We start from the raw sequence: 14,235 nt of genomic DNA on the forward strand, positions 1-14,235 counted from the left end.
TACTTCCTGGGTCCGTTGGGGCACCGCGGTCTTGCCAGTCCTGACGGCCCACATGGGCTCAGAGGCCAGGACGACCTTGCTCTGGTCCTTCGCGTCATCCACAGTGACCTTCTCGGTGACACCAGCTTCCCTCTCATGTAGCTCCTCCCCAGTGCAGGCGATCACTCCCAGTCCCTCTGCAAGGCTGTGGGCCACTTTCTGTTCCATCAGCTCACCTGACTCGCCCAGGACAGCCCACGTGGCTCATCCCAGGACTGATCACCCTCTGCAGCAGCTCTGTGCAGCCACAGCAGTCTTGGGATCCCTGCCAGGGGCAAAGTCCGTGTGACAGTGGGGGGTGCACAGACCACCTCAGTGCCTGCCCCAGTTTCAGAGTGAGGATGAGTTCCCCTAGCCTCTTCTTACAATGCTCCCCACAAGAAAGAACTTCCTGAGGGCGCCAAGGCACTGGAACCCACACACCGAAGGTCAGCATCACCCCCCACCTCCCAGAGATTTTTAGCGTACTGTAATTTGACTCTACAGTTTTAGAAGAATAGATCTTATGGACAAAAAGAACAGAAAAAAAAATCTTAAACTCTACTCAGCAATCATTTTGAAGGTTGTTTTGTGTATTTTGTTACTCTGAGGCTGTTGTTACCCAGCCTCATATGAATAGAGCATATGAATATGGGTATCAGATACTCCATTCAGGAGAAGAGATACACAATTAGGTTGAGTAAAACTCCTATAAGCTTGAATCAATAAGATGAACTCGTGATATATTTTGTCTTTAAAACATATACACAGTGCCAGTGTCACTTTCCTGGTTTCGATACCGTATTACAGCTATGTAGGAAGTAGCCACTCAGGGGTGGGGGTCAGGGGGGAGTTGTGTGAAAGGCATACAAGACCCCTCTTGCTACTTCCTGTGAGTCTGTAACTATTTCAAAATAAGCTTGAAATGTAAAAAAGGGAAATCATAAAAATTCAGTTCGTACTTGAATATGTTGCAATGGGCTAAATGGGGGGTCAAGGTGGCCTGAGAGGGTGCGGGAAGTACCCGAGATGTGAAATTCCTCAAACCGTTCACAACAAAGGATTCCTGGTGTCTCTGAGTCCTTCCCCACGGATATGATTGCAAGTATTTGGGGAAAATCCACAAAGCCAAGAAGATCCTTTTATAGAAGGGTCCAAACATTCAAAATTCCATTCTTTTTCCATGCCATCTTGTGGGGTCAGTAAGAGGTGGAGGAGTTAACTGTCCATTATGCAGGTGGGGAAATGAGGCTCCGAGTAATGAAGACACTGAATGTGAGCCACACAGAACGGCGGGTAGGTCCAGGGTTGGTGTCTCAGACCACTCAGTCAAAGCATTTCAGTTTTACAGTAGATTCCAGGGGTCATCTAGGCCCTGGTTCCTCCCCAGGTGTACATAAAAATCACCTGAGGGTTTCTTTTTAATACAGAGATGGGAGGGGGGCATTCCCAGACATGTATTTGACTGGCCTAGGATCGGGCCTAGTTAGCGTTATTCTTAAAACCTCCCTAGATGCTTCTAGGGTACAGTAAGGGTTGAGATCCAATAATCTATCCCAAGTCACTTGTTTATCACCTGAGGAAACTGAGGTCATCGAGGTGAAGTGGCTTATATCAGCTGGTCAGTCACTCAGGGAGCTGGTCGTAGACTCCCAGAAATGGACTCATAGTCTAGTGCTGAAATTTCATTTTCTGTAAGTTTCGTTTTCTCCAGTTCTTGATTTCTTTCCTAACTGAACACACACATACACAGACACACACAGACACACACACACACACACACACACACACACACACACACGCACACACAGAGGTACGCATGCGTGCGTACTTTATTGGCTATTTCCTCTCTGCTTTGTCTAGTGTCACTCATGGGCAAGATTCTGAATTACCTATTCACTCTGAGTCGGCGCTCATTCGAACTGGAACCATTGCCAAATTCACGGTGATCACAAGATACACATTCTTTCTGCTTGTCTACAATCTATTTAGTGCATTTGGAAAATTACAAACTAATTGCTTTTCTCCACAAGAACTCCAAAGACACTTTTCTACCCCCAAAAAGAGAGCTTTTCTAATGCATGTAGTTCAGCGTTTGCTTATGGCCTGAGCATTTATCAGAACACATGGATAAATGTGTCTTATGTATTGAGAAATTTTTACTTGTGCAGAACTTTCTGGCTAGTTCAGGATGCCTCCATGGAGGCTTATATTACTGGTGAGAGCTGAGATGGGAGATGAGCTGGGCACTCCGTTGTCAAACCACAAAATCTTTCTCTTACCTCCTGTCCAAGTGATCAGGGATTAAGAGGCGTTCTTGGTATTTGGTCCATTTCCTTCATTCGTGAACCAGGTGGCTTGTTTATTTCTGTCAGGCTGAAACCAATAGTAACCACCAGAATCCTGATCACTTCAAAATAAGAGTAGGTTTTTATATTTTATAGTAGATTCCTTCTATATTTAGGAGGCTAATTGAAACTGGGGCTACTACCTCCTTCAATTCTTCCAGAATCCAGCTACCAACCTCCATGACAGGCAACGATGGCCTGAAGCTCTCCTTCAGGGTACAAGACAGATCTGGTTCCAGACACTGCTGCTAAGTGTTTGCACCACTAGGAACACCCCTCAGTAAGGTCCCAGGTTCACAGCCATTGGTACTCTGATTTCATACAATTCTGTACTCACCTGCAAACTCCACAAGACCCTGCACATGGTCCTTGCCCCTTGACTCTTGATGGTAAAGCTGCGGACAAAAGACATCATCAGAACTTTCCATCTCTTACTTCAGTTCTCTATTTCTCTCATTAACCACTTGAGATTCTTCTCTTTCAATAAGCTTCTTCTGTTTTTATTTTCAGGCCACATGAACAAACATGGCTGACAATGGTACTCAAATATATATGCTACAGGTCCAACACTTCCAAGATCCAGCTTTCTAGGGAAGCAAGTCTAATTGTCTCCTCTTAACACATTTCTTTTTTTTTTAATTAATGATTTTATTTATTTATTTTTCTTTCTTTATTATTTCAATTTAAATCCAAGTTAGTTAACATATAGTGTAATAATGATTTTAGGAGAATTCAGTGATTCATCACTTACATATAACACCCAGTGCTCATCCCAAGTGTCTGCCTTAATGTCCATCCCCCATTTAGCCCATCCCCCTACCCACCCACCTCCCCTCCAGCAACCCTCAGTTGGTTCTCTGTATTTAAGAGTCTCTTATGGCTTCCATCCCTCTCTGTTTCTATCTGATTTTTTTCCTCCCTTCCCCTATGTTCATCTGTTGTGTATCTTAAATTCCACACATGAATGAAATCATATGATATTTGTCTCTCTCTGCCTGACTCATTTTGCTTAGCATAATGGCCCCCTAGTTCCCTCCATGTTGTTGCAAATAGCAAGATTTCATTCTTTTTGATCACCAAGTGATATTTCATCATATATATATACATATATATACACATATACATACATATATATGTATATATATGTATATACATATATATACATACATACATACACACCACACCTTCTTTATCCATTCATCAGTCGATTAACATTGGGCTCTTTCCATAATTTGGCTATTGTCAATAGTGCTGCTCTAAACATTGGGGTGCATGTGCCCCTTGGAATCAGCATTTTTGTAACCTTTGGATAAATACCTAGTAGTGCTTTTTCTGGGTTGAAGGGTAGTTCTATTTTTAGTTTTTTGAGGAACCTCCATACCGTTTTCCAGAGTGGCTGCACCAGTTTGCATTCCCACCAACAGTGCAAAAGTGTTCCCCTTTCTGTGAATTCTTGCCAACATCTGTTGTTTCCTGAGTTGTTCATTTTAGCCATTCTGACCTGTGTGAGATGGTATCTCATTGTGGTTTTGATTTGTATTTCCCTGATGATGAGTGGTATTGAGTGTCTTTTCATGTGTCTGTTAGCCATCTAGATGTCTTCTTTGGAAAAGTGTCTACTCACGTCTTTTGCCCATTTCTTTGCTAGATAGATTATTTGCTTTTTGGGTGTTGAGTTTGATAAGTTCTTTATAGATTTTGGATACTAACCCTTTATCTGATATGTCATTTACAAATCTCTTCTCCCATTCCATTGGCTACCTTTTAGTTTGCTGATTGTTTCCTTCGCAGAAACTTTATATTTTGATGAAGTTCCAATGGTTCATTTCTGCTTTTGTTTCCCTTGCCTCCAGAGACGTGTCAAGTAAGAAGTTGCTATAGCCGAAGTTCCTCTTAACAAATTTCAAGCTGAGGCTGCAAAACAAAACCAAAAAAAAAAAAAAAGTTCCATTTCCCTAAGGGAGCTCCATTTTGTGACCCTTAGCAATCATAGCTCCATTTTATAACTCTGTTCACATCTCCTCCTTTTGATCAAGATCTTTCTTCAGAAAGCATTGATGATCAATAAATTTTCAAAAACATTGATGAATAATTTTATGTTTTGGGTCCTTCATCGCAGGAAGGTTCATTTCTGGTATGTGATGTCCCACTGAGGAGAGAAACAGGTGTAGGCAGGAGTTGTTGACCTAAGGACAATGGCTACATTTGAGCAACAGGGAGCCTCAGGGAAATGGATCTTAGGCATTGTCTTTTGTCATATCTGTCAGTTGAGGAAAGATGTCAGGAGGGAAGGTTTGGTCAATCATTTCTAGTCTCTGAGCTATCGTCACAACATTTTAGGAAGAAACAACAGAAAGAAATAAGAAATGCTGGGAATGCAAACTGGTGCAGCCACTCTGGCTGCTATTTTGTCTATAGCTTATCACTTGGAAAAAATTATCAAAAGGCTTTGTTCAACCTACTTTTTAAATTCATTCCCTTGCCTGACCCTCACTTACAAGCATGTGGACAAGTTGATAAAGGTTGGAATAGCCAGGCTCCTGGGTCTGACTGACTACATGGAATTCTTTCACAAATCTTAGCAGGTCTTCAAAGGCATTGGGAAAGTCCTCGGTAATGGCTTACAGTTCTGTCTTAGTCCGAGGAGCGTAAGGAACTGATGAAGTCTCAGAGCCTCCTTCCTTAGATCTAACTGGGAAAGGATGCCTGCAGGATCTACATGAACGCCCAGGCTGTCATTAGAGAAGGGCAGTCCAACTCATCTAGGATGTGTACACGGAGAGTAGGAGACAGAGGGTGGGAAGAAGGGGTGGGGAAGGGGTGGGAACAGCAGGGGTGGGGGCAGAACAGAGGAGGAGAAGCAAGGGGTTGAGAGGCATCAGCTATTTCTTCTATTCTTGAGAGCCTCTTAGAAGGGTCTGAATTAACTGCTGGGAATGTAGACTTAGCTCCTGAAGGGAAGCAAACTTTCCAGTGTTTCTTTTGGAATCTCCATTTAAAATAAGCCCCCCACTCATTTTGTTCGGTTGTATAACTCCTTTTCAGTTTATGCATGCAAGTAACCTCAGTTTGGACTATCAGAAGTGCCCCATGTTGGCCAATAAGGCTTTAAATCATCGTGGGGAATGCGAGTCTAACAGGCAAACATTTTTCAGCAAGAAGAGCCGTCTTCCTTACACATAAATCCTGCAGGAGCTCTGGCAGGGGGCTGGTTATCAAGAGTCCCCTTAGGAGAATGATCTCCCCAAACAGAGTATTCATCAACAAGCTGAAACCCAACTCTTCCACTCAAAATGAGTGAAAACAGAATCCTCTCTTCAGAAATGAGAGAGGACAGAAGCCAGCAGCAGAGGACACCCAAACAAGGGAGGTTTGGGCCCAGGAGGACTTACCACCAAGAACAAGGTTGCCAGGGGAGACGGTGGAAAACAATGGCATCCTGCAGGTACTTCACAGGTGCCCACTGCGGCTTGGAACAGAAGGCAGTTGCTCCGGACCCCACTTCTCTGACACCATGGCATGTCAACGGATCTCAGACTGTGTCTGTAAAAACAAGCAATGCATTTATTTGGGGTCTTGGGGATTGCGGTTTGGAAGATAGATTTGAGAGGGATCAAACAACTGGGGGAAGAAATTAGGAGTTTCTAAAGGCAAAAACCACAAGTTGTTTTAAAAGAATAATGATTGATTCTGACAACATGTGAGCTATCTGATACATAGAAATGTTCCAGAAATGGTTCTGTGGTTAAGGCCCAGGTTCTAGAGTTCAGTCTCCATCCAGGGGCAGACATGCACAAACTCCGTTTTCCTAAAGATCTCCCAGCTCCCTTTTGGGACCCCCAGCAATTCTCCAAGTCCATCTCAGGACTCCCTGTTCACACTCATCTCAACATGGAGCTTTCCCAGGACTAAATGAACTGTGTCTGGGGATAAATTTGCTTTGCAGGAGCGGCTGGAGAACCCCCACTCTATGACGTGTATCGGGAGGGTCGGACAGTTTCCAGTGAAAGGTAGAAAGAAACAGGGACTTGGCAGACAGCACCAACAGGAGCCTCACCCCCAGTTTCAGCACTTTTCTCGTCTCCCTGTTATCACAGACACCCTGAGCACAGAAAGTGACGTGGGCCAGGATGAGGGATGCCAAACCTGGTGCCGTGGGCGCCTCCAGAACTGGACAGGGCCCTGAGCAGCTACGAGAGTCACGTCTGCTGAGTAAGGACACTTTAGACGACTACCGTAGAGGCATTAAAAATACTGTCATTAAGGCCTAACGTGTTCTGTCTGAAGTCTCAAGATGCTAGCACATACACTTTCTTCGTTCTAATGAACAAGGAAGAGGTTACAAGCTCTTACTGCCATTGGCCATTCTCAGGAAGGGTATGCAAAAAACAAAGCAGAGAAGAACTGGTAAAACACAGCCTCTCAGACAACAGTGGCAGATTTGGGTCAAAACTCCAGCTTGGAGAGATGCAGAATTTTATGCCACGAAAGGGAAGCTTTCTATTTCCAGATGAGCAAACGAAGGCACAGATCTGGGGCAAGAGTGTGGCAAGGTCCCACAGCCAACTTCCCCAGGCCTCCCTGGCTCCAGGGTCCGCGGACCCTACGTGCCTGGCACTCCACACTCCCAGCTCTGCACAAGGCCACACGGAGCCTGAGACAAGAGTTAGCACATCGGTGAAACTGCTTTTCCTCGGCCTCTTCTCAGTTTCCAGACAGACCAAAGAAAGCAATCCTGGTTTTGTTTTCCCCAAGCAGGAACTCTGCTCACTAGTTTCACTTTCCACTTTCAGTTTCTATCTCGGTTTCCAGTCTAAATTGTCAACAACACGCCCACAGGTTACGTCATGAACTGTTCATCTTTCTTATATTGCCCAGGATGTGGCTCACATCCTGAAAACCCAGTCTCCTGGCTGGATCTCAGAAGAGCCCACAGCTAAACGAGGCCCTGCAGAACTGGCAGCCATGAGGTAAGGACTTCTCTGCTTCTCTGCCTGTCAGTCTGAAGTTCTGGGAAAAAAGGTTAATCAATACTATCTCAAAAGACTTGATTTCAGTGATGTTGAGTTTCCTTACTCTTCCAGGTGAGCGTCTGCTTGGAGACTGAGTGTCCTTAATTCAGGCTTTTTTTTTTTTTCTTTTTTTTTTTTCTTTTTTTTTAGCATCACCCCGAGGAAGCTTACCTCATAACAAAGCCCAAAGAAGCAGAGGGATGTGGGAAAAGAGTTTTGCAGGGAGGGAGAAAATGATCCACGTCTCTGAAATTCTCTTCCCCAAACTCCCTTCTGTCTGACCGAGGGAGGGAATGGACAGTTTGTCTCACGTGATGAAACAACACAGGACTTACATTGTGCCAATGTTGGTGTCTTCATTTTGTTATTGTATGGTACTTGTGTAAGGTATTGGAAGAAACCAGGCGAAGGGTACACTGGAGCTCCGTACTCTCTTTGCAAATTTCAGTGATTCTCTAATTATTTCCAAATTATAAGTGGGAAAAAAAATTGGTCGAACAAATATTCTCTTTCAGGTGGTCTAAATTTGTGGCATAACCTACAGACTAAGGTCCTGAAGTGAATACTGTTTTATAAGCCTCTACGTTTCTTTCTTTTTTCTTTCTTTTTTTTTTCTTTCTTTTGAGAGAGAGTGTGTAAGCGGGGGAGGCACAGAGAGGGGGACAGAGGATCGAAAGCAGGCTCTGCGCTGACAGCAGCAAGCTCAATTCAGGGCTCAAAGTCACAAACTGCGAGATCATGACCTGAGCCGAAGTCGGATGCTCAACTGACTGAGCCACCCAGGCTCTATGTTTCTAACTGGTTTCTGTCCTGAATGTAGGAATAGGAAAATAGGAAACTCTCATTATAGCATGTAATATGTGCTCTAAGTACTTAACACACATACAGGCTTATTAATTTTCACCCAACTTCAGACTCAAGTGTGCTGAGTCTATTCCTATCCCCATTTTACAAACGAGACTCTGAAACAGAGAGAGGTTACTTGGTAAAAAGTGGCGGAGCCAGTGTCTGAGACCAAGCAAACTGCATTCAAAGTCTGTGCGGATCTTAGGAACGTAGGGATTCTAAGGAAAATCAAAGCAGGCGTGCCCTTTCCAAGGCTAAGTCCTAAAGATGAGCTGTTTTATCTGGCTTCTTTCTATCGACCGTTCCTCACTTAACAAAGAAAACTTGTTTTTCTCTTTTGCAGTAAGAACGCTGATGAGGTCAAAGGTAAGCTGCTTCAGCTGAGATGCCACTTCACCTGGGAGCTGCTAGTTGAAGACACTGAGATGCCCGATTTAGAGAACAGGATCTTGGATGAGATTGAGTTCCTAGACACCAAATACAACGCGGGCATACACAACCTGCTGGCCTACGTCCGACACCTGAAAGGCCAGACTCGGGAGGCCCTGGAGAGCCTGAAGGAAGCCGAAGACCTGATCCAGCAGGAACACGGCGACCGATCGGCTGTGAGAAGCCTGGTCATCTGGGGCAACTACGCCTGGCTGTATCACCACATGGGCAGGCTGGCGGAGGCCCAGACTTACCTGGACAGGGTGGCGAACACTTGTGAGAAGTTTGCAGCCCCCTCCTGCTACAGGCTGGACTGTCCTCAGATGGACTGTGAGGAAGGGTGGGCCTTGCTGAAGTGTGGAGGAAAGAACTACGAGCGGGCCAAGGCCTGCTTCGAAAAGGCTCTGGCAGCGGAGCCTGCGAACCCTGAATTCAGCACCGGGTATGCAATCACCATCTATCGCCTGGACGGCTTCAACAAAGCGACCCAGGTCAGCGACGCATTTTGTCTGCAGCCTCTAAAAGAGGCCATCAGGCTAAACCCAGAAGACGCGTATATCAAGGCTCTGCTCGCCCTGAAGCTTCAGGACGTGGGCCAAGAAGCCGAAGGAGAAAAGTACGTCGAAGAGGCACTGACCAACATGTCCTCGCAGACCTACGTCTTTCGATACGCGGCCAAGTTTTACCGCAGGAAAGGCGCTCTGGATAAAGCTCTTCAGCTCTTAAAGAGGGCCCTGCGGGCCACGCCCTCCTCCGCTTTCCTGCATCACCAGATGGGGCTTTGTTACAAGGCACGCATGATCCAGATCAAGAGAGCGGCAAACTGGCAGCCCAGAGGACAGGATAGAGACAATGTCGACAAAATGGTAAGGTTAGCCATAGCTCATTTTCAATTTGCTCTGGAACAAAAGCCCACATTTGATGTTGCTTATATACACCTGGCCGGTATGTACATAGAAGCTGGCAACCACAGAAAAGCTGAAGACATTTACCAAAAATTGTTATGTCTGACGTCCCTCGACGAAGAAAAACAGCAAAAGGGACATTTCCACTATGGTCAATTTCAGGAATTTCAAAAGAAATCTGAAGTCAATGCAATTATCCATTATTTAAAAGCACTAAAAACAGAAAAGGTGTCACTGACAAGAGATAAATGTATTAATTCTTTGGAGAAACTGACTTTAAGAAGACTTTCCAGAAACGCATCAGACATAGAAAGCTTGAGCATTCTTGGGTTTATCTACAAAGTCAAAGGCGAAATGAACAAAGCCCTGGAGTACTATGAGCAGGCCCTGCGGCTGGCTGTGGACTCTGGGAACTCTGGTACCTGATCCTGGGTGTGGAAATATGAACCACTTTCACGTTTTATTTGATTTTAGGTAAACATGTTAACTCTAACCATTGTTTCTGCTTGCTACTTTCAGAAACATATTAAGCAATCCACTGCAGTGATGCAAGTTTTTAACCATTACCCAAACCTGGTAAAATATTGGTTCTATTCAGAAAATACTGAAACAGAATATATACATCTCTGTTACGTGAGAGAGGAACCATTTCTCTGTGAATGATATATAGTCGAAAAACCATTTGTCGAGTAGATTCGTAGCAAATAAAGGCCTGGATTTACATAAAACAAAAATGTTTCATTCATTCATTTTATCAACAAATAGTTTTTGGTGTTAGATACCAAATATGGTGATGTAGCGGAGGAAAAAATCTTTTTACGCTACCCATTTTAGGGTCATTGGCCAGGACTCCATAATTAGAATGACAAGCACAGATTAACAAGAGATAAACAAACAGATTTATGAATACATGCACCGCACACACACAGGGGAGCACCCAGTGATGAGTAACTCAAAAGGGTGGCTAGAACATAGCATCCTGGCAAACGAACAATGCATTTTTAGAGAAGGGATAAGAAATTTTAGAGAAGGGAAAAGAACCTTGAGTTTCTAGGGTGGCAAACTGTAGGAATGTAAATATTTGGGGGAGATTAATGGAAAACAAGGGCTAGTTGAGAAGGTTTGTTATGGGGGCCTGGGTGGCTCAGTTAGTTGAGCGTCCAACTTCGGCTCAGGTCATGATCTCACAGTTGGTGAGTTCGAGCCCTGCGTCGGGCTCTGTGCTGACAGCTCAGAGCCCCAAGCCTGCTTCGGATTCTGTGTCTCCCTCTCTCTCTGTCCCTCCCCTGCTCACTCTCTCCCTCTCTCAAAAATAAATAAAGATTTTTAAAAATTAGGAAAAAAAAAAAAAGAAGAAGGTTTGTTATGTAGATTCCTCCAACAGTGACTCTGGGCTGATAAGGGTCTACACTTGTCTCAGGCAATCAACTTCTCACCTTCCTGGTGGAGAGGGTAAGGGGACACCACTACAAAGTTCTGTACTGCTTGTAGGCAGGTAGGGGGAGTGTGCAGAGCGTTTCTTGTACCCTGCTTCTTCTCAACTGCCCTCAGTTCAAAATAATCCCTACACCAACCTGGCATATTTTGGGGCGGCATACTCTGCTGCCCTTCAGCCAAGAAAGCAGACATCTCCCCAAACCTCCTGAAGTTTACGACCTAGTGAGTAACAAGTACACAGTCAATTACTTGTTTGCTGTTTGATGTTTATTGTTCCAAAGCAGTTTCTCTTCTTTCATGCCACATGTAGCACTGTTTATTCAGTCATTTTCTGGTATTGACTGATCAAAAACACAGGAAAAGGATGCTAAATGACCTGAGAGACCATCAGTAACAACCACCTTTGTGACATTTTATTAAAAGGGGTTGCACACCAAGCAATATTTTTAAAAGGAAGAAATAAGGAAACAATGTGTCTTTTCTCATCCAATAGTTTTAAAAGGAAGAGATAAGGAAACAGTGTGACTGCTTTTTTCATCCATGTATTTTTTTAGGGGGAGGATGTATTAATTTCCCACTGTGGCTGTTAACAAATTACCACAAACTTGGTGGCTTAAAACCACAAAAACTTATGATCTTACAGTTCTGAAGGTCAGAAATCTGAAATGGGTGTCACTGGACGGAAATCCAGTGGCAACTGCCTCCAGAGGTCCTAGGGGACAATCCTTTTTTGTACCTTTTCCAACTACTAGAGACTGCCTGCATTTCTTGGTGGGGATCCATAATCCACAAGAACACAAATCCTCAAGGAATTCATACACAGATTGCAAAAGCCTTTTGATTTCTACTAAAATTCGTTAGGAATCGAAGGGAGCAAACTTCATCATTGAAGGCTAGACATCAGAGCCACACAGATCCGATCTTCTCAACATACTTGTAACTAAAACAAAAGACTTGTTAGATTTAACAAAAATGGTATCTTACAGTGCTTGAGTTTGGGGAGGAGGCCCAAAGTGACACTTTGGCACTAAAGTGAGTCTAACCACTGGGAACTCTTCCAGAGAGAGAAACATGAAAGGTAAATACTGGTCGGATGACTGGTTAATCTACTAGGCAGCTCTTCCCAGGTATTGCTATACATCACTTGCAGCCGGAAAGCAGAGCTCATTCATGCAACATAAATCTCTGGATTATGGATGTGTTTGTGTGAGGGGTGCTTGACAACCCAGAGGTCACAGTCATCAGAGTGTCTTATAATCTAACACCATCTCTCTATCCCCTCGCGTCCCCTCCTCTGGAAGAGGTGTCTGCACGCTGAGGGCTCGGAAGCTCTAATGTGTGGAACAGCCTGGACGCTTGCAGGGCAAAACAGCAAGCAGCAAATCCAGAAAAACTGACTTACATGTATTTCTTAAAAGCATTACTTAATTTTCGGTTTCCCAAGAAGATTTTAGATCAATTGCCATGTTTCACTTTCTGTTTCCCTTTGTTGCTAGTTGCTGCGTCCTGCATGTTGACTAGCGTACGTTCAAAAGACAACACACTACTGCTTTTACCAAGAATCCACCCAATCCAACAGTCTGTGAAAAAAGATCAATATTCAAATTCCCTAGTAATTCTGGCACGTTCAACACCCACTCAACAGCCAGACGTTTGTTTCTTCTCAATCCTGAAAATGTATATTCCTTTAAATTTTTCACAGATGGTTTTTGCCTTTCTGAATTTGAATTCCTAAACAATATAAGTAGATAGGCAGGATTTCCTTTCCCTTTCATGTTCACTTCTGGTTGCTTAGTTGCTATCGGTCTAAACCTTAATAAGCAAAGACGACCTTTTGGCCTGGATACGGTTAAGAGAAAGGAAGGGAGAGAAGCAAGAACAAGGAAGGAAACATAATCCACGCACTGAAAATTTTTTCAAACACTGGAGCGCCATTGAATTTTTCTACATCCTTGGTAAGGAGGGTATTCTGGCTTTATTCTTCCACCCACAGCAAACTGTTCGATACCTTTTCTGAAATGCAGCTTCCTTGAGGAACCTGGGTGGCTCAGTCAGTTGACTGTCACTCTGTCTCGGCTCAGGTCATGATCTCACTGATCGTGGGATCGAACCCCATTTGGGATACTCTGCCTGCCTCTCTCACTCTTTCTGTCAAAATAAATAAACATTTTTTAAAAACAAAATAAAGGATGCCTAGGTGGCTCAGTTGGTTAAGTGTCAGACTCTTGATTTCGGTTCAGGTCATGATCTCAGGGTTCGTGAGATATTGCTCCACATCACTCTCCATGTTGACAGCACAGAGCCTGCTTGGGATTCTCTTTCTCACTCTGTCCCTCCCCTGCTCGCTCTCACTCTCTCTCTCAAAAATACATACACACATACATACACACATACATACATAATAAATAAAATTTTAAAAAATAAAATGCAGCTTCCTGCTTAAGTTAAACATTACAGTAGCCTTCAGGCCCATGCCATTCTTCCTCTGATCTCATTTCTTAAGACCTCCCCCCTACCCTTACTGCTCCAGCCACACCATCCATTCATGGCAAATATGTTCCCACCTCCCTGGGGTTTGTACCTACTGCTTCCCCTGCCTGAACCATTCTTCCCTGGCCCCATAACCACTCTCTCCTTCACCTGCTTCAGATCTTTACTCAAATGTCACTGACCCAGTGAAATCTTTCTTCCCCACCATATTTATAACGGTGAAACGCCCTGCACTGTAACCCTCTCCATGCTTTTTCTCCATAGCACCATCTCACACACAATACTTCATTTGTTCTTTATTATCTTTATCTCCCACACTAGGAATGAAGTACGCGAAGGTAGATCCTTTGTCTGTTTTTTTCATTGCTGCATTGCCTGTGTCTTGCACAACGTCTGCCTCTTAGCAGTTGTTCAATGCAGTTCACTGAATCCACGAAAGAATGACTGAAGTCACAGGGGGACAAAAATTTTAGTGTGTGGGTATTTGGCATTTTCGGCTCAGATTCCCGATACCACCCTGATCTTTATTAGAAGTTGTTAGGCGAAGCACGGTTGGCAAGGGCACAGAAGGCAAGCACTGTCCTACAACTCCAGGGAGGGGTGTATAAATCTCTCCGCAAAGTTATTAAGCAATAGCTATCATATTTTAAAATGTGTATGCATTTTGGCTCCCAAGTTTCTCTAACTTTACCCAATGGGAATAACAAGTGCACTACAGTGCACCTGTGTTGTTTGTTGAATCAAGACGAG

The 14,235-nt window shown here is 44.1% G+C and overlaps 1 protein-coding gene across 3 annotated transcripts in view; it reads left to right on the forward strand.

The window, feature by feature from the left end:
• Positions 1-10,286, forward strand: part of LOC101094376 (interferon-induced protein with tetratricopeptide repeats 1) — a 35,144-nt gene extending 24,858 nt beyond the window's left edge. The window contains exons 1-2 of one of the 3 annotated variants that reach the window (XM_003993875.6): positions 5,279-7,336; positions 8,568-10,286. In XM_003993875.6, the coding sequence (XP_003993924.3) occupies positions 7,332-7,336; positions 8,568-9,984 (1,422 nt within the window). In that variant the 5' untranslated portion in view covers positions 5,279-7,331 and the 3' untranslated portion in view covers positions 9,985-10,286. Of the gene's footprint in view, positions 1-5,278; positions 7,337-7,517; positions 7,725-8,567 lie in introns of those variants that run through there. The other 2 variants (XM_045040958.1, XM_045040959.1) reach the window with 2 other exon arrangements.
• Positions 10,287-14,235: the final 3,949 nt, after the last annotated feature.

Source organism: Felis catus, chromosome D2 (assembly GCF_018350175.1).
Source record: "Felis catus isolate Fca126 chromosome D2, F.catus_Fca126_mat1.0, whole genome shotgun sequence".
In the NCBI taxonomy this organism is placed as follows: Eukaryota; Metazoa; Chordata; class Mammalia; order Carnivora; family Felidae; genus Felis; species Felis catus.